Source organism: Mollisia scopiformis, assembly GCF_001500285.1.
Source record: "Mollisia scopiformis unplaced genomic scaffold LY89scaffold_3, whole genome shotgun sequence".
Taxonomy (NCBI): domain Eukaryota; kingdom Fungi; phylum Ascomycota; class Leotiomycetes; order Helotiales; family Mollisiaceae; genus Mollisia; species Mollisia scopiformis.
Window position 1 is genome coordinate 287,941 of NW_017263583.1, and position 26,975 is coordinate 314,915.

The 26,975-nt window shown below is 49.7% G+C and overlaps 8 protein-coding genes across 8 annotated transcripts; 4 read left to right on the forward strand and 4 right to left on the reverse strand.

Moving 5' to 3' along the window:
- The first annotated feature begins 170 nt into the window (after positions 1-170).
- LY89DRAFT_606778 (uncharacterized protein) lies at positions 171-3,482 on the forward strand. The gene is made up of 2 exons (XM_018210432.1): positions 171-1,096; positions 1,150-3,482. Exons 1-2 carry the CDS (start codon positions 630-632, stop codon positions 3,221-3,223), a joined length of 2,541 nt encoding a protein of 846 aa, XP_018076687.1. The 5' UTR covers positions 171-629; the 3' UTR covers positions 3,224-3,482.
- A 353-nt stretch (positions 3,483-3,835) lies between these two features.
- Positions 3,836-4,973, reverse strand: LY89DRAFT_636241 (putative secretory component protein SHR3). The gene is made up of 2 exons (XM_018211481.1): positions 4,650-4,973; positions 3,836-4,597 (listed from the first exon to the last, which is right to left on the reverse strand). Exons 1-2 carry the CDS (start codon positions 4,741-4,743, stop codon positions 4,023-4,025), a joined length of 669 nt encoding a protein of 222 aa, XP_018076688.1. The 5' UTR covers positions 4,744-4,973; the 3' UTR covers positions 3,836-4,022.
- A 205-nt stretch (positions 4,974-5,178) lies between these two features.
- Positions 5,179-5,863, forward strand: LY89DRAFT_575707 (uncharacterized protein; the record flags this gene model as incomplete). Its single annotated transcript, XM_018208802.1, has 2 exons — positions 5,179-5,475; positions 5,564-5,863. The coding sequence occupies 2 exons, from the start codon at positions 5,179-5,181 to the stop codon at positions 5,861-5,863; spliced, it is 597 nt and encodes a 198-aa protein (XP_018076689.1).
- Positions 5,864-6,216: 353 nt separating this feature from the next.
- On the reverse strand, positions 6,217-8,226 carry LY89DRAFT_693741 (MFS sugar transporter-like protein; the record flags this gene model as incomplete). The annotated part of the gene is made up of 6 exons (XM_018216658.1): positions 6,217-6,588; positions 6,634-6,966; positions 7,089-7,351; positions 7,407-7,616; positions 7,750-7,983; positions 8,037-8,226. The coding sequence occupies 6 exons, from the start codon at positions 8,224-8,226 to the stop codon at positions 6,217-6,219; spliced, it is 1,602 nt and encodes a 533-aa protein (XP_018076690.1).
- Positions 8,227-10,143: 1,917 nt separating this feature from the next.
- On the forward strand, positions 10,144-10,919 carry LY89DRAFT_728492 (uncharacterized protein; the record flags this gene model as incomplete). Its single annotated transcript, XM_018219270.1, has 4 exons — positions 10,144-10,218; positions 10,295-10,379; positions 10,450-10,670; positions 10,734-10,919. The coding sequence occupies 4 exons, from the start codon at positions 10,144-10,146 to the stop codon at positions 10,917-10,919; spliced, it is 567 nt and encodes a 188-aa protein (XP_018076691.1).
- Positions 10,920-12,600: 1,681 nt separating this feature from the next.
- Positions 12,601-14,352, reverse strand: LY89DRAFT_294139 (uncharacterized protein). Its single transcript, XM_018206536.1, has 2 exons — positions 12,712-14,352; positions 12,601-12,653 (listed from the first exon to the last, which is right to left on the reverse strand). Exons 1-2 carry the CDS (start codon positions 13,934-13,936, stop codon positions 12,622-12,624), a joined length of 1,257 nt encoding a protein of 418 aa, XP_018076692.1. The 5' UTR covers positions 13,937-14,352; the 3' UTR covers positions 12,601-12,621.
- A 2,664-nt stretch (positions 14,353-17,016) lies between these two features.
- LY89DRAFT_664170 (uncharacterized protein) lies at positions 17,017-19,076 on the reverse strand (the record flags this gene model as incomplete). The annotated part of the gene is made up of 2 exons (XM_018212751.1): positions 17,017-18,908; positions 18,986-19,076. The coding sequence occupies 2 exons, from the start codon at positions 19,074-19,076 to the stop codon at positions 17,017-17,019; spliced, it is 1,983 nt and encodes a 660-aa protein (XP_018076693.1).
- A 4,481-nt stretch (positions 19,077-23,557) lies between these two features.
- LY89DRAFT_606790 (uncharacterized protein) lies at positions 23,558-26,792 on the forward strand. The gene is made up of 3 exons (XM_018210433.1): positions 23,558-23,985; positions 24,041-24,235; positions 24,288-26,792. The coding sequence occupies exons 1-3, from the start codon at positions 23,983-23,985 to the stop codon at positions 26,502-26,504; spliced, it is 2,415 nt and encodes an 804-aa protein (XP_018076694.1). The 5' UTR covers positions 23,558-23,982; the 3' UTR covers positions 26,505-26,792.
- Positions 26,793-26,975: the final 183 nt, after the last annotated feature.

Consider the following 26,975-nt stretch of genomic DNA (forward strand, 5'->3'; position numbering starts at 1 on the left):
ATGAGAGATGAGGTCAGGAATAGGGGTGTTGAAGGGGGACCTGGAGAAAGGGGAATGTTCTCCTGACTGTCATACAGGATGCGAGGTTCCTCGATGTCTCTGAATTCGACAAATGAACATACTGAAGAGACTAGAACTCAGCGGTCGCTGACATTGTGATGATCGTGCCTTCTCGAAATCTGCACCATTGAAACAAGCAAGAAGTGAAAGCCATTTCGTGCCATCCTTGTTGACGGTTTGAAGACTTCCTCTGGTCTCATCGCGAACCATCTCCACATTTTCATCCGATTCGCTGATTCTGACAGCATCGACAAGCCTCCGCCTCGGTGTCCAGCAGTCGGTCTGCAAGGGGGCAGACACGAAGGGTGAACCGTCTGCGCTGACAGAGTTTCTTCTACTAAACCTTCTTGTATGCACGCATTCTCATTCTCAGAATCGGTCCGCAGCAATAATCATAATCGGGAAATTAATTGTCGTTCTTTCAACTATCGAATCCGCTGCAAATCGAGGGTTAGACATCGAACTGTTGAACACCAATCGCGACGAGATTGGCTGGAAACTAGTCGCGCGGGCCTTTTCCAAGGAGACCTGGTCCAAGGACGAAATAAACAAACACGAAACATTACTCAATGTCTTCCAACAACTATACCTTCACTCCTAGACGATCCCTTGCACGACCTCGGCCTTCCTTAATAAACGGCATCAACACTGCGTCTAGTCCCAATCTCGGAGCGTCTTACAACTCGTTACAACCACCGGCGCTGCCCGGCAGCAGAAACGCGCTTTCTCGCAAGTCGTCCCTAAGCGCACTCACGTCTGGTTCTCTCGCAACCATCCCCGATGCCAGCGCAGGATACGGACTGAGTACGGTGCTGGACGAGGATTCTTCAATTTATCGAAAAATGCCACCATACACGCCTTCCCGCGGAGGAGATGGCGACGATCTCGAGGTCGGCGACTTGGTCGATGTGCCCGGCAGCATGCACGGAACGGTCAAATTTATAGGCAGCGTACAAGGCAAGAAAGGAACATTTGCCGGCGTGGAACTAAGTGAAGAGTATGCTGCACGAGGCAAAAATAATGGCGACGTCGATGGGTAAGACATACAAACGGCAGAACCCCTTACCATGGAACTGACGAGACAACCAGGGTATCATACTTCACGACCTCGATCCACGGAGCTGGTATCTTTCTACCGATCAACAGAGCTACAAGACGTGGTTCTCCTTCGTCGCAAGAAGGCTCATTCCCTATCACGCCTACCACGCCCTCAGTCGGTGGAAATTTCAAAGTCGCAGGACATGGCTCAAGCGCATACACCCCGCCGACTCCATCTCTACCAAAATTCAGTCAGTCTGTTGGTCCAGGCAGAGCACCAAGTCCTCAGTTCAAGAAGTCAAGGCCTTCCCTACCTCGACCAGAATCTCCCGTAAGAAAGACTCAAATTGGTTCACGGCCGTCTATTGGCACACCTGTACCGAAAACTCCTGCGCGTTACGGGAGTCCAGCGCCTGGGAAGTTTGGGCAAAGTGTCAGAGGCACACAAGATTCGAGGGACCCAAGCAAGAAGATTGGATATACACCAAAAAATGGCATGAAGGTTGGGCCCCGAAGCGCATCTGCCCTCGGCCAAGCTCCTATGAATTACAGCGACGATGATAATACGCCGGTTGGAATAGCTCGGACCGCTACCAATGGAAGCATTGGATCGGTCTCATCGTTCAATACGAAAATGCGGCCAGCCTCTAGAGCAACTTCTCGAGCGAACGATGACGAGATTGAACGACTGCGAGGTCAATTAGAGGAACGCGATAGACAGCTCAAAGAGCAAGCTTCGAGTTTGGCAGAGATGGAGAATAGTCTGGTAGAAGTCCAGACACTAATGGGTAGCACGGATATTGGAGGCAGGCATAATAAGGGAAGCATGGAGGATAAGGACGCAACACAATTACGGGCTGTATTGCGAGAGAAGAATGAGAAAATAGCTATGTTGACGGCCGAATTTGATGCCCATCGAGCCGACTTCAGGAGTACGATCGATACCTTGGAACTGGCCAGCACAGAGACAGAGCGCGTGTACGAGAAGCGAGTAGAGGACCTTCTACAGGAAGTCAGGGAGCTACAAGAACGCGGCGAAGACGTCGACAGTGTAGCACGACAACTCAAGCAATTGGAAGAGCTCGTCCAGGAGCTAGAAGAAGGTTTAGAGGATGCTAGACGAGGAGAAGCCGAGGCTCGTGGCGAGGTGGAGTTTCTACGAGGAGAAGTCGAAAGAACTCGATCAGAACTCCGTCGTGAACGGGAGAAAGCTGCTGCTGTCATGAATGGAAACGGTACTAACGGCGATGCTGGATCCTTGTCCAAGGAAGTCGAGCAACGAGACGATGAGATCAGAGGTCTCAAAGCCATTATCCATTCCTTGAGCCGTGACGCTGTACCGGATGTGGGAAGTCCAGGCTCGGACACTCAGAAGACACCAACCCAACGACAAGGTAGCTTTTCACGACGTAAACCAAGTAACGGCATCGATTCCATAGAGGACCGAATTGCACGGGAGAAGCTTGAGCGTGAAGTTTCAGAGCTTCGAGCTATCGTCGAATCCAAAGTCAATCGAGAAGATGAGCTCGAGCGCGAGGTGGAAAGATTACGCAGAGGCAGTGTGATGGCTGCTCCAAATCGCGCTAGTGCTATGAGTACTGGAACCGTGACACAGGAGCGGTCTTCAGTTCGAGACTCGAAAGGTACTATTGTCAGCTGGCGTGATCGGGAGCTACGTGCTTCGCCTGAAAACCATAGAAGAGGCAACACTCTGGAAACCATGCCAGAAAGTGATACCTATTCTTCTGCCGCGGAGAGCTTCTGTGAGCTTTGCGAGACTGCTGGACATGACATCCTCACATGTACAAATATGTTCACGCCAAATGGAGGTGCCCCGAAGGATGCGTCTCATTTAAGGACAGGGAAGGATGTCGTGAAAGCAGGATTGTCACCAAAGCTATCTCACGAGGAATATACACCTGCTCCTCTCTCGCCTGTCAAGCACAAAGCCCCTGAGAAGTCTCTTCCTTCACCTCCAGCACCCGTCCGAATCATCCCGAACCCAATGGAGTCGGGACCTGTTGCCGGAAAGGAAAGTGGAGTGGTGAACATGGATAAATGGTGCGGAGTATGTGAGCGCGAAGGACATGATAGTATTGATTGTCCATTTGAGGATGCATTCTAAGAGGAGGTGGTCTTATCTGATCACTGGATACTGACCCCTTCATTGGTTTATAATATTTGGCATTGCGTGGTTGTTTCTAGCAAAGCGATGATACCATTCCTTAGTCTTTTCAAATATTCTGTTCTAGGGAGGTCGGATTAAAGAGATGAGAAGACTGACTTCTAAGAGTCTATTAACGGTTGGATTGGGACGGACGTCACGATTCATGTAAATATAATCAGTAATTGATGAGTAGTGGTTTGATGATGCTACAGACGATACCAATGTTACATGCTTCCGCAAACAATATCTATGCTTGTGATCATTGTAGATTGAATTGTCCTCAGGAGATAATGGCCATTCCTCAATGTTGATAAATGATACAGACATCCGTTTTAGGGAACTGTTCCTGCATGTGCTGTACTTCTTGGGAGGTTGCTTGTCAGGTCATCATCATTCTAGAATATTTAAAGATGCATGTGCTTGACTTTCTGACGGACATTGATTTACAATCATGTGTAAGGCGAAAGATCCAACATCACAACAGGGTGGATAGAAATGTCCGAAAGACGTCTTGGAGACTGGCGTACACAAGTGGATTCTTCACAAGTCAAAGATCAAGTGTAGGTGAGAGAATGAATGATCAAAATATTTTCAGATATTGTGAGAGAGTTATTATTTTCGTGCCGAGACAAAGCGCCCGTATCCTACCCGCCTTCACCTTCACCATGCAGAAAAGCTGATAAACAGATGACAAAAGTAAGTACACAGAGTTATCATGTACATTCCCGACGCCATATGCATGCAGATGCCTGTTAAATCACTGCTTCTTCTTCGACGCAGATCTCGTAACGTGGCCCCCATTCTTCGTGCCCTTAGCAGCGCTCTTCTCTTCCTGCTGCTTCTCGTACTTGGCGACCTCGTCTTGTTCTTTGCGCTCAGCGTACCATTGGCCGGCTTGCAGGACGAGAACGCCCACGAGCACAAGTGCCAGGATGGTATTGCTAGCGGCTAGGACTCTCAAGCTGTCTTCTCGTCCGATGGCTATCTCGGTGTCGCTTTCTGGTTGTCCGTAGAAGCCGCTGGTTACGATTCGCAGACCTTTGACGATGTTGGTGATGTAGACCACGACACCGACGACGTAAAGGAGCAGAGATGCGCCGTCGAAGAGGAGATTTGCCTCGGAGGGCTTGAACAATTTGATGAAGAAGCCGGTGAAGCCGATGGATATGGTGATGTTGAGGATGCGGGGAATGATAGGAGGGGAAGCATGGAGGAACTTCAGATGAGCTTCAAATTGGTCGTAGTATGCATCGGGAGTTGGAATGGATGTCCACAGGAGAGGGTAATCGTATGGGAAGGCGGAGAAGAGCATGCCTAGGAAGAAACATGTTGCTGTTGATGGTCAGTTTGCGCAAAGATAAACATCTGATTGAGCGCCACTTACGGCCAATGATCATGAAAGTTGCGAATGATCCTGAGCCACCTTGTCCTCTGGGCTTATCGTACGTCTTGAAAATCGACACTTTTGAGGGATCCATGATGGCAGAAGAGAGATGCGCGGGAAAAGCTTGCGTTCGTGGACCCTGATGCCTTATCTATGGTGGGACTTGGCCGAGGCTGAAGCTCGAGCTTGCTGGATACCGGACGAAAGGTCTTGTAGGATCGTAGAAGCTGGCAGACTGCAGATTCGCGCGATGATGATCCTTAGTGAGATCAGTCTTGTCGTCTGAATAGGATAATGAATCAATAAAGGACAACGAGTCGTGCATGAAGCTCCCAATTTGACGTTTGACCCCGAAATTCATAAGCGGGAAGCTTAGCGTTGTTCTTCAAGGGGCTTATGCTGAAAGAGGAAGGTGGGCGAGCGATCGCTTGCCATCCGATGTCATTGTAAATTCAGCCCTAGCTAGGTACTTTTCACTTGACAGCTTCAACACTCATAAATTTCCAAGAACAATAACACAATGGCTTCCATGGCTGCGATCGTCGGTGCTGCCGTGGCTTTTGTTCTCATTTCATTATTGCTTCTCGTTGCCATAATACAAAACAGCGTCGACAATGACCGTTTAATTGCCACACCGAGCATCCCGTTGAAAAATGCTGTGTTAACAGCATTTGCTTCCACCAAAGTCAAAGGAAGTGCAGACGAAGTATTTTCTGTGGTTCAGAACTACAAAGGTTACTCGGACTGGTCACCGTTTCATGAGTACAAGTGGAAAGATGTTTCATTGGACGGCGTACCTCGTGTTGGCAGTATGGGGACATTCAAAGTGAGTTTTCTTGCATCTTCGTGGCTTTTCACGGTCACAAAATTGCCGGACTTGTACTGAGATATTTTGAGACTAATATTCATATTAGCTCACCATGGAAGATTTTCCAGAACGCCTCATCCCCGTTACATTAACTGTACTGGACCGCGAAAACAGGAAAATCGCTGAAAAGTCTACTTCTTATCCAAAGTGGTTGCTTTCTTCCGAGCGCGTTCAAGAGGTGGTATCAATTGAGGGTCAACCAGGGTTCTGCGAGTACAGAACCTATCAGACGGTAGAAGGGATTGGTGCTTACTACCTGCTCCTCACCGTTCAAGAAGACTTGAATGATTGTCAGAACAAATGTGCTACCGAATTGAAGGCATTCGTCGAGCAGGAGAAGAGATGAAAGCGTGTTTTTCTGATGGACGCCTGGCATCAATTTCACAACTACTCCTTCTCAGCAACGTTCAAAAGAAATAACGAGAACGATTGCCAGCTTGGCTCATACGCTTTTAAAGGGTATATCTCCGACATGAGAGGGGTCTTTTTGGAATTATTCCTTCGGACGCGCATCTCACAGTCAAATCATGTGCTCTCGCTGTCACGGCGCTGCAACAAGCTAAAGTCATGAAGATTTGCTAATCAGAATCGACATCGACGAGACATGAATCGAACGTCCCAATCGCCATTACCTCCAATGAAATAATTCTCTTACGAATATTTTAACTACATATCAACTGATGCTTAGGGCTTAGTGGATTAGCCCTTCACTTCTTTTGAGAGTTCCGTCTGAACTGCTTGAGCACCGCCCTTCTCGACTAGGCCCGGGGTCGTCTCTGATTGTTCTAGAGGAGCCATTGCCAAGTTTAAGTCTGCTGCCAACTGCCTGGATTTCTCATTCGCAGCATTGCCTCCGACGATGGCGCTGTCACCATCGAAATGTTTGGCGATTTCCTCCAATGGTGTGTTACGAGTTTCGATATAGAACTTCCATACGATGAAGAGCTCGAAGGCAAGCCAGACATCATAGAATATATAATATTTCCACTGAAGATGAGTCATGGCGATAGGGTTCACATATTGGTTGAAGAACAGTGATAAATCCACGGCCAGGAACATCACAGTCAAACCCTACTTGAATCAGCAAGAAACTTTTGAAGTTCTTAGAGTCTTTACCTTTGCGCGTATGTTATAAGGGAGAATCTCTACACCATAGCCGACAAGAAGTCCGGACCAGGCAGTGTTGTAAAAGCAGTAATACAGAAAGATCATCACAACCACTGTATCTGCAACAGCTTTCGACGGATGAAGGAGGAATTCCGCGCCGCAAATTGTCCAGATGACGAATATAACGAGCATCCCCGATGTTGCAACAAGGAATAAGAACCGGCGGCCGACACGATCGACGAAGAAGCACATTCCTGTCGCCACAATGATGTTGACGATTTGAAGGATAGCGTTAATGAGAAGCTGGGTAGTTGAGTTGGTTATTCCAATCTGGATGAGAACCTAGGGATCACAAAGTTATTACTGCTTGGAAAACGACTCGAGCTCATCTATACCTTGGTCATGTAGTAACTGGCGAGATTCATTAGCGAGGCATAGGAGATGGATTCGGCCACTCACCTGACGAGACCATTGCCTGACCACTGAGAGAAGAAGCCAAGAGAGATCAAGATAACAAGCCGATGGCGATTTCCAGGAGTTCGCCATAGTTCGGACCAAGCATTCCCTTCGATCTCTTTTTCGAGGTTCAGAGTTTCACGGATTTCTTGATACTCAAGTTGTACGACTTCATCGAACTCGTCACCCATGGCATGGGCGTTGGCAAGGATTCTAAGAGCCTTCTCGTTCTTTCCTTTGGAGATGAGCCATCTTGGGGATTCGGGAACGACTGTTGATGTGAGAAATGGAATTCTGACAAGAGGGAAGAAATGAGCGACACTCACACCAAATAAAACACATTTGTAAGGCTGACGGAAACATTTGCACTAGCGATGGTGCTCGCCAAGCCCACGTTCCATGAATTTTGTTTGTTCCGAACGTCAGCCAAGCAGCTACAAGGCTGCCTACGTACCACGTTGTATTGTATATTGTTGTATAGATGGCACGATGCTGAGGGTGGACCAGTTCTGTGATCAGCAAGGGCGATGAACCATCTGGGCCAAAAAACATCAGCAAGTATTCGACACTGATATTGGCTCTCTCTTAGGATCTAGCGCATCCTCTCATCGGCTTGTATAAACATCTAGAGAGTTCCCTGTTTGAAGAGATTCCCGCTTCAATACTTACGAGCTATGGCGACTCCAAAACCGATGAAGAACCGGGCTCCTACGAACATGCCGTACGTGAAGCCAAGTGTCTGCAACACAACACCGAGGATCATGATGCTACATCCGATCATCACTCCTGTTCGTCTTCCTAGAAGATCGGCAGTGTAAGGCACGACTGGGAGGGCCACGAGAGACCCCACAGACATGATACAGTTAAGAAGACCAAGTTGGGAAGGAGAAGGGTTGTGGAAGGCTGGGAGTGGTCAGCAAGAGATCCATCATCAAATATCAGTGATCGGCACTCACAACTCTTCCACTGGGGAAGCGCTTGAAGGCCATTCATCATGGAACCATCATATCCATTGGTTGCAGAGGTCAGAACAACGAACAACAAGCAAATATAAAGGCCTCTCATTCCTTTCTGTCTGTACCAAGTTACTCGCGGGAACTCTTTTCCCGCCAGTTCAAACGTTGTCTTCGTACGTTGCCACTCCATGATGTCCAAAGTCCTTGAGAGGAAAAAGAGAGCTATACAACACGGTTTTGAGGGCAATAACTAACAAACAGAATGGGAGGGCGCTCATGGGTCATATATCTCACCGATATCCTCAAGCACGCCTTTTCAGCAACAGTCTTACCCCTCGCTCTCGCTCGCATCGGAACGTTCTCCAATCCCGTAAGAAAGTTGCCCTATTTGAGAATCCAGAACAGGCTTCACGAGGCACATGCTCCAGTGATCGACTTCCATCTGCAAGGACGGTGTAGTGTTACAATATTGCACCAATTGGCCCATGATCAAAGTGTGTGGTGTTCAGACTTGCTCCACCATTGTCGTCCGATTATCTTATTCTGCATGGAGTATCCCACCACAAGTTGGGATGTCGAAGCGTTTGTCAGGGCTTATCTGCTCTCAAAAGCGCCCGGACTTGTCAGGTCCATCCAATCCTGATTACAAAGTTCTCCATACTCGCTATCTGGGGTACTCGATGATCACCACAAGGAACTTGATTGGAGTGTCCCGATAAGGATGTCAGACCGAGGAACATCTCAAGTGCGAGCCCTGTCGAATGTTTTAGCCTAAAGTCTATCCCAACTCAATGCACGTCGTCAACACAAACGATACCTATGACCGAAGTCACTCGTGTGTCCTGCCCAATATAGCTCGCCTCGAAGTCGAATGAGAACGTTTCTTCGTGACTCCATCGACGTGCTGGAGAACTCCCCTACTCCCCAGATCCAGATCGTCGGATCTAAGTTATATTACTGAAGCGGCTCGTTACCACATTAGAGCTCTATATATGTTTACTTCTTCAAGACTTACGATAAGCAGTGAGCAAGTATCCTGGTCAGTTCGTCATATTTCCTCAACTGCTTCATTCAGAGTAGTTGATTCAACGTGCTCCTGGCGGTATATTTGCAATTCCAATTCCATAAACACTTCAACCACTGGTCAGTCAGTCAACTTGAATTGCATCCTCCTCCCTTGGGCAGAAGTAATGATTTATCACGGATCTTGACACATGACTGGCACCATGCATGTATGCTTTGAAATATACTCAAGGTGCCTATGCTCTTTCATTTGCTCCTAGTGTTCCATATCGCTCCAATTTTTGCCAGCATAAATCCTTAGGGTCACATTCCCGAACTCATGATGCGCCACAGCGTGCTTCATGCATGTCGTGTACTTGAGGCATGACTTCCAATTTCAGTCGAGGAAGCTTGAAGAGCGTATCGGACCCAAGGGGCATGTGAATGGAGAGTTTATGAAGTCAATGTTTGGCCGCTGGAGGTGTATGGAAACCATACGGTTTCGGCTACACGAACCGAAGTGGCTGCGTTATCTCAGGAGAGCTTTTGCGAGACTTCTTGACGAGGTGCATTTGGGGAAATGCGTGTTCGTGAACGGCAAGAGCCTCGAGACTCGTGACAGCTTCTCAAAATGGTGTGGAGGGGTCACTTACCGTCGAGCCCATCTGGACCAACTCCGACCTCCTCACAATTGAATTAACCAAGTCGTCCACGCGACAAAAATGGATCAAATGTCGATCTAAGATGAGCTATTGCTTTTAGTGAGCGCTTCCAACAAGAATGTATCTGAATACCTCTTGACACGAAACTAATTGCTTTTCAGAATTAAAATGGCTCGAAACCTCGTCACAGGATATGGCGTTGTATATAAAATTTCAATCATTCACACAATCCAACATTCTTTCAACAACACTTTATTTCAAGCAGGTTCGACCCACGTGAATTCATACAATGCCATGGGATATCCACGTGATTTTGTTGCCGAGAGTAGTTCCATTCCTCAACTACATTCCACAAGCTTCACGACATCGACAACGCCAGTATAAGATTGAACAATGGCATACTTTGTCTTCTGTCTAACAAACCACCCGGATGTAATCTCAATATGGCGGGCTCGGGTAACTCAGCTTTCTCTTACGTTACGAACACTGAAGGCCAATGCATCTGCGCGTCTTGCCATGTATGTTGCATTGAAAATATTTCTTTCTCTGCTATCTCATGCCGTCCACGAGCTTCAAAGCTAATCCGAACTATAGTGGACCTCCAGCATGCTTCCAGCACAGACCAATTTGGTTGAGTGTTGTTGTAATAGCTGCAAAACACATGGAGGCGCGCCTTTCGGTAAGATTTGCTCCAAACTCCTATTCCCTCCCTCTTCAAAATCCTTTTGACTGATAGTATTACTTCGCAGCTGTCAGTCTCTGGTTTCCGAAACACGACTTTTTCATCACAGGTCCGGTAAAATGCTTTTCACACATCGGTGGCAGCGGAGGACAAAATATGGTCCACCGTTACTGGTGTGATACCTGCGGATCAACCATCGGTCACGAATGCGAAATCGAAAAGGAAAGAATCCACGTCTCTGCCGCAAGCTTGACGACCCAGAACCATCCTAAATTATTGTTAAAGCCCGTACGTATACCTGACCTGAGGTCCACCCAATAAAGAATGGGTTTCTATGCTAATCAATCATAGGCCGCAATATGGCTCGAGGATGAGAAGTTCCCTTTTCATAAAACAAGCGGAACTCCCCCTAAATTCCCAGCTCCTGCACCGTTAGTCACCGGCTCGTTCCCGGCAACTTTGCCAGCTGCTGCGGCAGGAAAGTCTGTGCTCGTTCCTGCCGGCTTTGTTTTCCCGAGATTTCCCTACCAGCCATGAGAGTGAGGCTCGAGCAAAGCTTGGATGCTGGTGGTTGCTTGGTATGGAGTTGTGGGGATACGTGGAGGATATGCTTCTATTCTCTGCAGATGGGCTCTTTAGAATTCAATGTTGTTGGAAATCTTCATGTCGATATTGGTTCTATCTCGTGTTCACACGTGCTATGTGCCTCCTCACGCTCGAAGTGAAAATCAATACCTGTTTTTTTTTTTTTTTTTTCTTTTCCAAATCCAACATTTTAGACATTCTCCGGTGAGCGATGTTGTTGTATGTCTTGCTTCACGACTGATTGTTAGTGCAAATGGGTATTTTTGAAGTTCCATCTGCCAAGTTGATAACATTAACTCGCCTTACCCTTTGCCATCCTAAATACTCAATCCCACTGCTCATCGCACCACTTCACGCTTCACTCTTGCTCTCCTCACACCTACTCCCCTATTCTTCACTTCTCATGAAGGAAGGGAAGCAACACTGCGACGAGCTCTAGACCGAATGACTCAAATGCCGCCGAAACACTCCTCTGCTCTCCCTCTCTTGATCATTGATCCTCTTCGCCAGAGTGAGTAGTATGTATTGAAGTGAATGATAGTAGTGAGCAATTTCAAGTAGTAGTGAGCGAAGAGAGAATTAGCAGTAAGGACACATACATAAATGCATCGAATTTTCTTGAACTCCTGAAATAAAGCACTCCTTTTTTTCTTCTCGGGTTACTGGACAATTACCGAGTCGGTACCAAAGGAGTTTACTCAATGAAAGCTAAAAAGAACCTGTTTTAATCAGAGTGGTGGGCATCGATAACTTGTCTCCTATTCTTTTCGATAGCGTAGGTTATTATTGTATATATCATTCACTAATAAAATTAGAGCTCCTCTTTTAAGTCGGTGCTTCTCGAAGTGAAACATTCGACATCCCTCTCTCTTCCAGGTCTCACATTTTAGGAACTTTCTAGTAGAGTAAGTCATTGTGTGCACATTCAATCACCAATCAGCCCAGACTCCTTTTTGAGTTGAAGTAGACATCGACACCCCTCTCTCTTCCAGGTCTCTACATTTCAGGAATTTCCTGGTAGAGTAAGTTTATTGTACATATCATTCAACCAAATCAGCTTCAAGCTCCTCTTCGACCTGAAGTGGGACGCTGAGATCGCCTCTCTATTCCAGGTCTCACATCTTAGGAATTTTTATGGTTAGAGTAAATCACTGTACGCGTTGTCACCAATATCAGCTCAAGCTCCACCAGAGAGCTCCTCTCCCAATCCAAGTGAAAATAAAACCCCCTTGGGGAATTTCCCTTTCCAAACCTCACATTTCAAAACTTCACCCACTAGAGTAACACAATTATTCACCAATTCCACTCACCCACAATCAAACAAGACCCATGTCATCAACGAGAGTATATAACATAAACCGATACAATATATGCAAGAAAAGCAAGCAAGTAAGCCTCTCTTTGTTCTATGCCATGCCATGCCATGCCATGCCATGTCATCGCAGCGAATGTTCTCTTCTTTCTTTCGTTCTCTTCGTTCTTTCTCTCCTTCCCCATCAAGAAAAGCTACAATACAAAAAAAGACGCCCCAACACCATGCAAATATGCCCAAGAAAAAACGACGCTCAATCCATTCAACCAGCAATCTAGAGTCCGTACAGTACAATGCATAGTTCTACTTCCAGTTCCAGTTCAACCCCTAAATGAAGAAATGTCATCTCGGCGGCGATCCATACTGTCTGAACGCTACACCAAAAACATTAGCCTCTCATCCCTCGTCCAAAAGAAAGGGATCAAAACTCACGCTGCCCCTTCGGCAACCCCGCCAACGGCGCCCCACTCCCTCCCGTCCCCCCATTACCTGAACTCTGCGAGGGTTCCGGCACTGGCATGATATCCGTCCACGTCGTATTATAACTGATCCTACTATCCGCCACATCCGCCACATCCCTCCTACTCCCCAGCCCCAGCCCCGGCGGTGACGGCGTCGGATGCTCCCGCTCATCAATCATCATCGGCACATTGCCATAGAACTCACTCACCTCCCTCTGCTGCCTGTTCTCCGGTGTGACGGGTCTTCCCCCATTATTATTCCCGTTCCCATTGTTGTTATTCTTATTGATATTCAACGGAATTGGCGGCGTCGCCATATCTCCCTGTCCATCATCCCAGCGACTCTTCCGGAACAACGAGTTCATGCGCCCTTTCATCGTATTCCTCCGGCCCGGGGTGGAACCCTGAGAAGAGGGTGTCATGGGCGGTTTGCGCAGAAAATCGGTCCGCATATCGTGTTCTCGATCGAGCGGTTGCGGTTCCGAGATATTGCCAAAGGAGGAGCCGGAGCGGCGACGCTCGTGGGTGTTGTGATGAGAGGAAGAGGAGCGTTTGTGCGAGTTGCCCCAGCAGCAGAGGCCGAGGATGGCGAGGAGGATGCCGAGAACGAGGCCGGGGAAGAAGCCGGCGAGGATGGCGGGGATGGGGAATTTGGTGCAGGTTTGTGTCAAGGGGAGGGGGGTGCTGGAGGTGGGTGAGGAGGTCGTGGTTGGGTTTGCGGAGGGGGAAGAGGTTGAGGTGCTTGTGGGTGTGGAGGTTGTGCTTGATGAGGAGGTGGTGGGAGCGATGCTTTGGTCGGCGTCCATTACGCAGTTATTGTTCGTGTTGCAGGAGAAGCCGAAGGGACAGCATTGTCCGGCGCAAGACGGTAGAGTAGCGCCCAACGCCGTCGTTTTGAGGGTATTGTCTGGATTCTTGGTGATGTTCTGATAGCTTATGTTGCAGGTGATGGGTTTGATGGTTTGGCACGTCTGGCCGGTGGGGCAACAAAGGAGTGTTGTGTTTGCGGCGAGAGGGATGCAGTTACTGCCCGTCGGACAGCAAAAGTCTCCTGGGAGACCTGTATTGTTGCACCCTACGTACGCCGCATCTGGACATACCGTCTCTCGCTCGAAGATAGTGTTGGGTGTATATCGCGCCGTAGCAGAGGTCGCGAGGCAGACTGCCAGCAGAATCGCCCTTGAGGATCCCCTCATTGTGTTCCCGGTTCCAAATACCGTGTATCTTGTGTACCCTTAAACGTATGATTCTGCAGCTGTAGTGGCAGATAAAACGATAATCGAAATTTGTGCAGATTATAGAACTCGAGGGAAGTGCGAAGGAATGGGTATATTCGAGAGCGAGCAAGCAAGCAGTGAGTAATTATAGAATAGTATGAATGTTCGAGTCCGCGACAGTGATTCAAAGAGGATCGAGTATATGACAAGGAGAAAACCAACAAAGGAAACGAAACACAACTTTTTTTCTCTCTCTCTCTCGGAAACCCAAAAAAAACCAGGACAAGATGGGATCTAATGAAGAGTCCAGAAACGGCGGCCCATTCATGAACCCATTTCCAAGTCTCTTTGTTTCCAGCCAGCCAGCCAGCCAGCTAGCTGTACACTACCTACGGTTCTTCACCCACCTTTCCCTTTCGTCATCGGGCTCGAATGTCTCCCTCATAGCGGTACTGTAACAGCTTGCCTACCTGTCTTTCGGCGTGCATATCCTCCGGCAGTCTGCAGACGCGGTCGAGTTCGAGTCGACCGTGTACCTTCGAATAGGTCTCGCGATGCTAGAATAGGTCCCGCGAGAACCGCAACGGCGGTTCGAGGAGCGCACGGAATCACAGGCTGGAGGGCAGCGCTGCGCTTTGCGAACGGGGGGTGCTCACTTGATGAGGCAGTGCAGTCTCTTCTTGGTGGTGACTCTTGGGATTGACAGGCTCTGGGCGCTTCAGGATGGAAGTCGTTTCATGAACGAACGTCGCTTGAGGCATCCGACGACGACGGGAATTCAATTCATTGGTGGTGGTTGGCGCTGGGAACGCTACCTAAGCGCGATTGGCTGACTTTGCGTGAGGATGAGGATGGACAGGGAAAAGGAATGGGCCGACCGAGTATGGGATGAAATCATGTGAGAGATGGAAGGGAAGGCATTTCTCGTCCCATCGATGCCAGACCCGACTCTTGCCGTGGGATGGTCATAGTTAGCTACAGTAACATCGATCATCGTAAATGATCCCTTGAATAGACAGGTCTTCGTCGAGTAGCTCTTCACTGGAAGTATTGGCTCCTTACAAAAGCCAATGGTAACAGGACACCTGATCTGTGGATCCGTCTAGAGCTCGGCTGGAGGCAGAGCAGAGTACCTAGGTACCTAGGTACCTACCTTAGACTAGAACTTCCAGACCCGTGATAGCATATCGAATAATTCATTCGTTCGTTCGTCCGTCCTTCTTTCTCGCCTCGCAGCGGGTTTCCAGCTCCGGCAACACGACAGAACCAAGTTTTCCCTTTCCCTCATGCTTCACTTCAATGCAAGCTGTCCCATCGAATGGCCGCCCTCACCTCACCATGTGACCCACAGCCACAGCCACAGCAACAGCAGCAGCAGCAGCAGCAGCAGCAGCAGCAGCAGCAGGATCCGGGTACGAACAAACGACGATCCAGGAGTTTCGCTTCCGCCCAACGCCCAACGTCCTCGTTCCATTTAACTGGCCCTGCACTCCCAGCGGTGCGACCAGTCGGACGGCCAGCGTGCGTCTTTGGGCTGCGATTGAGTCTCACATTTTCATTGAGCTGAGCTGAGCTGTAGTGTATGTCGTTTCCCTTTCTTCGCACGCATGTGATCCGTTTTACTATACCTGCCTGCCTGCCTGCCTGCTTGCGCAATGCACTTGCTGTTGCAGCATTATTGTGAGGGGAGAAACCTATCGATCGACGAGGAGTAAGTAAGGTAGGTAAATTCTTTTTCGGCCCCGAGGTTCGACAAGCGCCCCCAAGGCTTTCGTTCCCTGGGGGCCATTCTAGCTTTTTACTTTTCCCCCTTCGAAATGCTGAAAACCAAAAAAAATGGGATGGGAAAATGGTAACCCGGTCCTTGATCCCTTCTCCTCCTTGCGTGCAGCGTGATTGATATTCCTGCCCCGCAGAGCAGAGAACATCACATCGGCCACGGCCGCAGCTCGTCCCGCACCCTGTTCACTCTCAACGCCCACGCCCACGCCCCCATCACATCAACCCATTTTCCTTCCGGTATCGTACACAAAGTGACACCACAACATTCGAGTCGGGGGGGAGACAACGTGAAGCACGAGAATGCGTGTCGGCGTGAAGACCCGATGCGATGTGCAACAAAGGTACTGTAGGTGTGTTTGGTGCTTGGTGCTTTGTTTCTAAGTGACGATGTCGGGGTGGAGGGGAGTGGCGTCGGAACGCTGAAGAAGGGCGCGGGTCACGTGTTGCGCAGGTAGATGATTGTTCGGGTGGAAATTGAGGTACCTGGGTACTGTATCAGTGTTTGAAACTGGAGTATATCCTCGCAAAGGGATGATTTCGGTTCCCATTGAATGTTTGATGTTTGATGCAGGCAATCCGTTGGTTCACAATCATGATGCACAAGCGAATGGAGAGACGAAATGTTTTTGACTTGTTTTAATTATCCAACCAAGCTACGCAGAAGCGCAGGATCTACACGAATGCGTAACCTAGTATCCTAATCCCTAACCGGAGGAGCAGTGCTCAACTCCCTTTCTTCATCCACTGTCTCTCCTCCCAGAATCCTCGAGACACGTCTTGTGTCTGCCAGTAGTAGAACGTAATGTACCAGATCCAGCCTTTTTGGGCCCATCTAGGGAAGTACGTCTTTTTGCTTGTGGGTATCCATCCCCCAAAGCAATATCCCCCAATCCTGAACGCCGTGCTGTGCCCACAATGCTTGCTTGACGAACAAATAATTATGTACCAGAGGGAAATGAATCAAGAAAAGGTCGTCGCCAGTGATGCACCGTTCCCACTCGTTTCCCATCCCTTCCCGTCCCATCCCATGCGTATGCTTCGTCCCAATCGTCATCATGCGTTTCTGAGCCATTAAGCTGGTATATCCAGATAGCTCTGTTTCGCAATGCTCCCCCGTCAAACAAATCTCAATGCGAAATCAATCGTCTCCGGGACTCTATCGGTGGGCGCTCGACGTCCGAGGTGAAGTGAAAGTTGATACCAAGTATCAAAAAGCACTGCAGAAGAAGTTTGTAAAAAACCTTGAAACCAGTCCAAGGTTCTAAGCCGGGGGGATTCTAGATCAACAAGAAATCCCAGCCCTTCATCTGCATAACGTCTCGCCAGGAAACGTAGTGTGCTTCACCACCGCCAGGACTTAAGCGCCCATCAACGTGTCCCCAAACTTCCTTCAGGAGGCAGGCAACGCGCCCGAAACTCCCGAAGTTGGCGAGGTCGCCCAAACCCATCAATCGCTCCTCAAAGAATGAGCGGAAAGGGGAGTCCATGGTGCTGACTGAGCCTCCAATCAAGTAGACCCAGACCAGACTGCGATCGAAGCCGGATTGTCCAGAAGGGATAAACTCAAGGACCTGTGTGAGTTTTGATACCAGACCAACACAGCTTTGTTGGCTGGGAGTGAAGCCTGGGACCAGGCTGCACAAGTAAATTCTAGCTGCAATTCGGAATGCAGCAGTGATGTTTTTGCTCAATTGCTTGGGGCTCAAGACACCATTCGCATTGAATGGGATCTTTGGTCCAAGTTCTCCGATTTCAGTCAAGCCGATTTGATCTCCAAGAGCGTGGACGTGTTGGCAGAGAGCAATGTCGTCCATGCCGTCCTTCTTGAGAGCTTCTAAACAAGCGATCTCAGAGACCAAATACATGACTCGATCTTCGCAGCCCATAAGCTCACGAAGTCCGAGAGATGAGTTGGTTGTTGACAAGTGCTTCTCTCGGTAAGTGTGGGCGAATGTTGGAGCTCGGCCTTGGATCGTCGATCCAAGAATGTCAATCCAGGCTGTGAGGGTCATATTGAATGGAATGAGATCATGTGATTCAGAGACTGCGCGGCTGAGCTCAAGTTTCTGGATCAGTGAGATTGCAGCTTGGAAATGTTGGTGCCATGGAATGTCTGGCAAGGAGTCGTCGAATCGCCCAACCGAGCATTGAAAGAAAATCATGCCCAAGGTTGCCTCGAGAATGTCCGAGTGATTCGTATCCCGATTGAGAGCCTCGCAGAGCTCTGAAATTGTCGCATAACGGTGGCGCATGATATCGTTGTCAATTTGCTCTCCTTGAATGTTCATCGTGGCTTTGCAATGCTGCGCCGCTATGCTAAGACAGCAATGCAAGTAGCACTTGTTATTCGACAAAGCCGGTAGAACGTAATCGGTTCGGGCGGAGCCATGCTGGTTTGTTTCAAGTATCGGGAAGACTGAAGGCAGAACGTCAGAAATGAAGTGGTCGAGCAGCCTTTGGTCGCCTTCCTCGAGTTCAATGGCGACTTGGCGCACGGGAGCTGGTTGGCCATGGGAGAAATCGAAAAGATTAATGTTTAGTGTCTCTTCCGCCAATGATTCTCTGCGATCGGTGTAGATCGCTCCTTCCCATTCATTGTCGACCGGAAATGATGGAAGCATTTGCTCTGGTGGTGGTGGCGGGTGATAAGTGCTGAATGTAGAGACAGTCGATTCTCGTCGAGCGAGGTTGTCATTGATGTACATTTGTCTCTCAGTCTTGACGTCGATCTCGTAGGGTGAAAACTCGGGATACATGGATGCATATTGCGAATGTGAAGAGTGCATTTGCGCATTGTATGCAGTGTAGTCGGCAATATGCGGAGGCGCATTAAAATCAAAAAGCGATAATGAGGAATCAATCGAAGCGGACCGAGTGCGATCGAGAGGATCAGAAAAGGTGGCCGAGGTGGGAAGCGAATGTGAAAGTCCAGGAGGTGTCTCTGAGCCGGGTGTCATGACTTGATTTGTTGCAGATGAGGTTGTCTTCTCAGTCAACTTCTTTCTCTTAATGATCATCTTGATATTGTCCTTTTGGAGCCGGCGTTGATCATTGTTGCTCCACCACATGGGTCTCTTGTATTCGCAGCGAAGGCCAAGGTGTTTGCAAGCAGTGCAAGAAGGAGAGCCTTCGTCGCACTTCTTTCTTCGGAGTCGGCATGTGTAGCAACCTTTAAAGGTTATGTCAGTAAGAGGTCTAACTCGAAGCGACTTTCCAGAACATGAGCCGAAGTAAAGTGGAACAAACCTGTCCGTGATCTTCTGTGCATCTGCATCTTCCCTTTCGGAGTAGTGTTGGCCTTTGTAGCCGGCTTTGGCTTTGGTTGAGCGACCGCCATGGCGACGTTCGTTCTGCCCGTGAATTGTGAGTTGGGGGGTTGTGTTGACATTTGTACCTCGCATGCAAATGGTGGGGGCAACGTGACTCGAGCCAAGGGGGATCGGGGTCCAGGTGTACTTTGGTGGTAGTGCGGCGATGAGAGACGGGGATCTGCCGAGTCGATTATTGGCGAGCCAGGGACCGATTATTTTATTAATGAATGGCGGGTCAAAGCAAGTCCAGCTTTACTTTGATACTCGAGAGTGAGAGCGTGGAGAGGATGGCGAAGAGAGTGGGAACTGGGAGGAGAGCGGAGTGCACACTGATGACCTTGAATTCTTCGTGGAGTGAGAAGTTGTTGAATGTGTGCGTTGGATAGATATATACAAAATGCACCTCAAGCCATCGATTATCCAGAGTTCTATTTCGGGACCACCAAATGAGATGATGCTATTCCTGCCCAGCCCAGAAAACGGCCTAGCAGAGTTGGTCTACCAGATGGGAAGGTGAGCTAGGGTAGGGGCAGTCGTGTGGTACCGTTAAACCGACTGAGGGAGGAACCAGGTCTCAGCCAGCAAGACGACAGGACTCGAAAAAGCGTGCATCTGCGGGCAGAAAGATGGACGCTGGTTGGCTCCAAATCGGGCACCACACCAGACCAAAAGTATTGCACAGGGTTGCAAGCCTGGATCGAGGCCAGAGGGAGCGGTGGCTGGCCAGTGGGGGAGCAGAGAACGGATGGAGGGGCTATTTTCGAGAGGCGCCTCATGCATGCAGACTGCATGTACATTCTGCCATTGGCCGACGAGAGAAATATCCCAGCTGCTGGACCGAGGAGTCGAGTCCCAAAATGGGTCAAGACCCCTCTCTAGCGTGGTAGCCTCACAGATGGATGATTCGAGCATCCTGAACGATCATCGTTGCCGGATAGCGATTGCTGCTGCTCGCTCTGCCGTCGACGTTTGGGTCCCCTACCGCACCAGGAATATCTGGTCCATGCTCTTCTGCAGGGCCGGATGCAGCTCGATAGCTACCCTTGTTGCTGTCAATCAATTCGCACGGCTTACATGCATATTCGTCAAAAGCTCTCACGGACCACTGTTGAGCAACGGGTAGCAGCGTGCGTTGAGTCTAGCTTGCTCCGATGCAGAAGCTCTCCTCGAGCTTCGTCTGCAAGCTCAAAGCTCCATGGTGGTCATCATCGTCCAAGCTGGATGCTGATCTCCCTCTCCGCGTGCTGGCCCAGACTTTCCCCATCCATTGTTTGGTTTGTTGAGTTCGAGTCCAGCTCGGTACCATCTTGTGCCTAGTGGAGGAGGCAACTCCGTCCCGTCAGGAGGCTGTTGACCAAACCCTGGCAAGTGACCTGGACGGGCCAGCGACGTCGGCGGTGAGGAGAAGCCTCACTCGTCAGTCGAGCAAAAAACGAAATGCAAATATGCAGAGCTTGCTGTCCAAGGTCCCCGATGCAGCAGATCCTCGAGATTCCGTATCTCGCGTCCATCGAATCGTGTAGCGCCAAAGGGCGGTCAGGATGAGATTGGCCACTCTCTCGGCCAGTCAGGCTTGGTGGAAGGGACGTCGTCGAAGACGGTGATATTAGTCGAACCTCATGGCTGATTTGACAGTCAGACAGGGGGAGACCAGGGTTGACCAGGGCATGGCAACCACGACGACGAGTTGAGGACACTGCAGTGCAGAGGTCGAGCTCGGAAGAATGGTGGGAAAGACAGGGCTGGTGTTTGGTGGAATTCTTTTTGGGGGGGAGGTTGTGGTTTGTGGTCTTGCATCGCGTGATGTGGTGATGAGAGTCGATATGGGAGCGTGATAGGCTGTCGTCTGTGATCAAGCAAGCCTTAGCCTGTGAAGTGCGGAAGCACGGGAGCCAGTGGCAGGACAGGCATCGTGAGTGCATCTGTGCGCCCTGCAAAAATACCCTAGGGCGACAGGGAAGACCAGCACATACTGACAGGGTCGGAGAAGGAGAGAATAGACCTCTTTCTGGCCCCTATTGGCCACCCGTCGTCCAAATTGCTACCCTATTCCCTGACCCAGCGCACCTCCCCGCACCGCTCGCCGCACTGCACTGCACTGCACTGCACTGCAAGCGGGTTCCTTCCCTCGTCTTCCCTGCTCTGCTCGTGCCCATGTTATTTCATGCAGCACGATAAGGTAAAGAGCTCGCTTTCTCTCTCTCACCGCCTTGTGATATTTAAAGCAACATAATTGTTCCCAATCCGGCCACTTAAGGGACATTGGAACTATTGATTGCTAATTTTGTCCTTTTCCCGACGGCGCGAAGTCGTCACAATTTGTGACAATAACCGCTCGATCCAGTTCTATTTTTGCACTCGAGCCTTGATGAATGTTGGCAAATTAATCTGACTTTGTCTCTCCTAGAAGGTTTGGGTCCGCATCCCACATGGAGTCTCACCCCCACCTGTCTGTCATGTGTTTTCCATGCTAAAGCATTGTTTAACTTTCTGCCTGACTCCTGAGGCTTTGTGGAAGGCTGATTTACTGCCAGCGAGAGCGACGACTTCGCATTGTCTCATCGACGGAGGATCCATCATGCGTACGACACCGCCATGGATCATTCGTGCGCGCACAATCAAATTCAGGGAAATCGTCTGCTCAATCTAGAAATTCCTCATTTCGCGGGGCGCGGTCCTGATCATGGCGGGGTGATCATATGTTGTGATGCTCGACGATATCTGTGAATGCCGTCTGTTTCTCGCTTACCATAGCTACATTCGAGCCAAGTGGGAAAACTAGCATCATTAAGCTTCATATCTGCGGATGCGGATCTCTGTGCGGATCGGCCTTCGGATGCAACGCCTTTTGCTTAGCGGATCTTGAATCTCGAATTGCATCGACCGCTTGATGTGACGAGCTCGATAGCGTGCTCCTCATTTCAAGACTCGTCTAGGAATTCCAAAAAGGTGTGAATCGGCATGGACCAGACCATGTAAACTGTCATGATTCTATCATATTGACATTGTCGTATTGTGTCTCTCAAAAAATTGAAAAATTGAAAAATTGAGTTTGGGCTGCCTGCCGTTTCTCCACAATCCCGGTTGGGCTCCTTGCGTGTGTTGCTGAAGAAAATTCTGGGTCCCGGCCCCGCGATTCGATGTCTCGCAAACTCTTGTCAACATCGTGATACCTTCCTTTGCCACTCCAGGTCTCGGATTCGCAGACCACGATATTCCCTTGGAAGTGATCTATCTCATAGAAGGGTCCCTTCAAGGGATCTCGCATGAACTTTTAATCATGTGAGACTGGTGTGAGTGCGTTTCCAGAAGACCATTGGCGGAATGATTCTAAGACCTGGAGAAGCCGTTGGGAGATCGTCGGACAGACGTTCGAGAGTAGGCCCGTATGGAGACACTGTTCGAGCAGATATTTCTCCGAAGGAAGCGTGGTTACGAACGATGGTTCATTTTGTACCAATACATGGCTTTTGCGGCCAGCGGCGGCCCAACGTCTTGTCATGTGGTTCTCGCATTGAGAATGAAGGGATCGTGACGCGAAAAGTCCGCTCTCGCTGGCAAGTGAGACTTCGTCATCTCAATCATGCGAATTCATTCGAACATGGAGGATCTTGGACAAAGCCATCGCAGCCCAAGCTGTCGAGATGCAGTGTCGTTGAGATTTGACATGTACAGTATGTCTCGTGCACGCATCGGTGATCAGGATGTGGTGTTCAGATTCGCTTGCGCCACGGGCGACCCTCTCAGCCACTGGGAAGGCGGCGGGAACGCACAGAACGGCATCGAGGATATGGTGCATATTGGATGAATGGATCCCTGAACGGGTCGCATTGTCTGTGAGTCTGTGAGTGAACAATTGATCTGTTGTCGTGATGCTCCTGCAGGAAGCTCTGCATTCAACCACCACATTTCTTGCAGGTTGGATGGGCATCCGGCTCCACAATTCCTGCCAATATCCACGATCTTACTGTATGGACTTCTTCCGTCGCCCATCGATGGTCTCTTGCGCTGGCCGCGGAACCAGCCAGGCCTTCCCTTCCATTCCCCTCCCCTCTCCGCACACCGTCGCCCTCACCGTCCCCTGAGCGTGGCCGGGCCGCTCCCTTCGTTGATCGCAATTGCAAAATAAAAAGGGGACTTTGGAGTTCACAGGCATCTCCAGAGCATCATTGGGCCTTCGTACGACTGAGCTTGAGGAAGTTCCCTTCGGTTACGGCGGGTCTTCTCTCGTCCCGTCGTACCGAATCCGGCCCCCCCAGTCGAAGAGAGCACGACAGGACATGGAAGAAATGGAGGACAAGGACAAGGATGACCAGGAAGGAGAAAACGGCTGGATCTCGCTGCATTAGCGAATCGTAGTCAGCAGAAGGGTTAGACCGAGCGCGTAAATCTATTCACGTAGCCAATCATGCGTGCATCCTGCGCTTTTCGTCCCCTCGCCTATATTCGCCTGTAGGTCTCATTGGCTTCTGCAACGTGGGGTCGTGCTGCTCACATCCCAAACCACCGCGACTCCCGCCATCCAGCGCCCATCCAGCCCTGGAGCCAACAGACGACAACCGCTGAATTCTGTCCAGAATAGTCACATCGATGCACTCGGAGCACAGGTCACTGTGCAGATTCTTCCTCCTGTACCGGCATCATGCTGGCCATTGGGCGCTTTGACGATGAAGCCCTCATCCTCCACGCCCGTTGACCTCAAGACATATATACTCTCGTAGGCGCCGGCTTCCTCATCGCCTTCCCTTTTGATGCTTTTGAACTTTTGCGCCTTTCAACTTTTGCTTCTAAGCGATTTCCTAACTCGTCCTCGTCGTACTGTTACTCGATATCATACTCTCTAGAAAGTTGACCGGCAACGGTAAAAGCTAGTAGTCTAGCACTCCCTTCACTTAAAGATACCAAAAGATACCAAAACATATATCAGGCAATATGGTGAGCTCATGAGGCCCAGGAAGTCCTTCCAATGTATGATACTGACTGTCGCCAGCCCAACTATTCCCCAGAAACACCAATCGATCCTCGGGTGGAGATGTTCCAAAAGGGACAACCCATGGATGCTTTCTTTAACATGAAGGCGCTGGCGCCACGACCAATGTCCACTGCGACAGAAATGTTCGACACAGATTTTGAGGACAGCGATATAGAAGAAGAGGGTAATTCTCCGCGATTGAGTGTCAACTCGGTGAGCCGCCTTCATGACTGATCATGGCTTGCGTGTGCTGATAACACTTCAGACTTCGAGAAGGAGTGAGCGAACGTTATCTTCTTTCGAAGAGATACATACTCCAAGTCCCAATGAGAACTTTGAAGGCTTTAATTTCGATATTTCAACAACACAAAAGCGATCTGTCGAGGGCCCACGAGGACCCCACCTTTTCCGAGCTTCGGTCGACTCCCAAATTGTTGAGGATGATGAGTTTTCAATTGCAATGTCGCCAATGACTCCAAGACCAAACAGTACACAAAGGGCAGCAATGGCAATGAGCAACACCAGAATTCCAGATGTGCCGAGTCGTCAACATCGTCATCTTAGCACATTGACAGACGCCGTGGAGAATTTGAATTCAAAAGAAATTGCGTTATGGACACCAAGACAAGTTGCAAGGTGGATGTACAATGCTGGCTTCGAACCAGCAATTGTGGAAAAGTTCGAGGAGAACGATATCTCTGGAGCCATCCTCATCACACTGAAATTTGAAGACCTCAGGGAACTCGACATCCAATCTTTTGGACAACGCACAAAGCTCTGGAATGAGATTCATATTCTGAGGGATAGCAAACCAAGCTCACCGACCCCACCAACGCCAATTGAGGAGGAGATGGCATCACCTTGTGTCGAGCGCATGCCCAGACATACATCAAGAAGGAGAGATGGTTCGAGAGTTCGCGATGGCTCCAGAGTGCGAGATCAGTCCGTGGATTGCGGCTCGGATGAGCAACCAAAACGATATAGGTCCAAGAAACAGCGAATTATCATCCCCGATGATGTTATCACACCTCTCGAGTCTGTTTCTATTGTCGGCATCGAGCAGCTCATGCCCAAGCCACATAAGTGTGCCAAGGGTGAGAATTGCTCAAAATGGCGAAAGCAACAACGACTCATCAACAACTTCAAGAAGGACCACCCTGTCTCTCCAGAAGGTGGATCTATATGGATTGCTGGCGATCCAGGTAACCCATTCACTGCTGAGGCCATTGACATGAACCGACCTGTCTCTGAAGCTGTACCGTCAGTCGTCGCCTCTTCAGACGTGCTTGGGCCTGGGCCAGTCCCAGCTTTCCGCCAGTTGGAAGAGGCAAGCCTTCGAAGTCTCCAATCCCGTGATCCTCAAGAGAATGTCAAACAGTTCATCCAGTTCCAGCATATGGATCCCCAACAAACGAACTGGACGACGTCTGAGGAACCACCTACTCCTCCATTCGAGATGTTCCCGAACATTCAGTCACAGGCTCCTTCTCAAGCACCTGTTGCTGGTCTTCGCGGTCTCCCAAGACTTGCAATTCCACCACCTCGTCCAACACCACCCCCGCGTTCTGCAAGCGCTCAAGCTTTCTCTCCTTACCGCATGGAGCGCGTCGAAGCCATGGCTTCAGATCTCCGCAGTGCGACACAGTCCCCAGGAACAGTAGTCTACCGCTTCGGCACTCCATTCTCTGAGATGGACGTTCCCGTGACTGCTGTCAACCTTGGTCCAATCTCTCGGGATGCCTCTCAATCTGTTCCACCCAACATGAATTACCGCCACAACCCCGCACCAGCACCACCCCAGAGAACCCAATCTCGCACCTCAGCTCGTTCTCGCCCCTCCTTTGCCATGCCCCGCGTCGACGAGAATGTCTCGACCGCACCCCCAACCCAAACAAGCTTCAACCGAAGCCAAACTCAACCTTCAGCGCCCTATGGCCAGTCTAACGCCAACGCCTATCCCTGGTCTCCAGTCCACGATCCATCTCAACGCACCGCGGACGACATTGCCCACGCTGGATGGATGAAGAAGCGCAAGACCAAGATGCTCCGTCACGAATGGCACGAGCACCACTTTACGCTCAAGGGCACGCGTCTCGCCATGCACAAGGACGCCCGCGCCATGGAAACCCTCGAGTACATCGACGTCGACGACTACGCCATTGCGTGCTCCTCGCTCGCATCAGGAAGCAAACTCAACGCTGCCTTCAAAGCCATGAACATCTCGCTTGGCGACAAGGGCAAGAAGGATGAGGCTGCGTTTTCGTTCCAATTGATTCCTGCGGCCATGGACCGCGTGCAGAAACTCAGGAAGAAGGAAGCTAGCGCCGATGAGAAGGATGCGGGCGCCAAGGCGAAGACGCATTATTTCGCTGTCAAGTCGAGAGATGAGCGGATCGACTGGATGAGAGAGTTGATGCTTGCCAAGGCGTTGAAGCAGAAGAGTGAGGGGTATGAGATCAACGTCAACGGCAACATGATCTAACCTTCCCCACCGGAATGAAAAAGGGGCGATGAAAGTGGTGATGATGCCACCCATTCTTTTTAGGAGGATTTCAACGACTTATTTTGTCTTTTGTTGCTGCGTTTTGTTGATAGCGAGCGTGCCATGATTGTTTTTGAGTTGGCGGCATTTTTGGCGTAAACGTCTTTCGGCGAGATATTCTGGATACCCAACCCTTCGCTTTAGGTCGAAGAGGGTTGTGATGGGAGATTATTAGGACACTCCTTCTAATGGGTCGGATTAGCTAATTGAATGAAATGATCTCTAAAGAAATATCCTCTTGGCTCAGTTGTGATATGAAATGAGGTGCGAAAGTCTGATTGAGAGGCTTGGTGATATAACTCCTCTCTCAAGTACTCATCAGCTATAAAGACCTAGGAAGTCGGCCCAACTTTGGACTAGCCAACGAGTAGTGCATGCATAGGTAACAGCAGGTCCTGAACAATGTGCATT

Coding starts and splice junctions, on each gene's coding strand:
- LY89DRAFT_606778 (XM_018210432.1), top strand. CDS start 630: ATGTCTTCCAACAACTATACCTTCACTCCTAGACGATCCCTTGCACGA. Junction 1,097..1,149: donor AATAATGGCGACGTCGATGG/GTAAGACATACA, acceptor CGAGACAACCAG/GGTATCATACTTCACGACCT.
- LY89DRAFT_636241 (XM_018211481.1), bottom strand. CDS start 4,743: ATGGATCCCTCAAAAGTGTCGATTTTCAAGACGTACGATAAGCCCAGA. Junction 4,598..4,649: donor AACTTTCATGATCATTGGCC/GTAAGTGGCGCT, acceptor GACCATCAACAG/CAACATGTTTCTTCCTAGGC.
- LY89DRAFT_294139 (XM_018206536.1), bottom strand. CDS start 13,936: ATGAGGGGATCCTCAAGGGCGATTCTGCTGGCAGTCTGCCTCGCGACC. Junction 12,654..12,711: donor GGGGTTGCCGAAGGGGCAGC/GTGAGTTTTGAT, acceptor TTTTTGGTGTAG/CGTTCAGACAGTATGGATCG.
- LY89DRAFT_606790 (XM_018210433.1), top strand. Junction 24,236..24,287: donor CGCGATTGAGTGTCAACTCG/GTGAGCCGCCTT, acceptor ATAACACTTCAG/ACTTCGAGAAGGAGTGAGCG.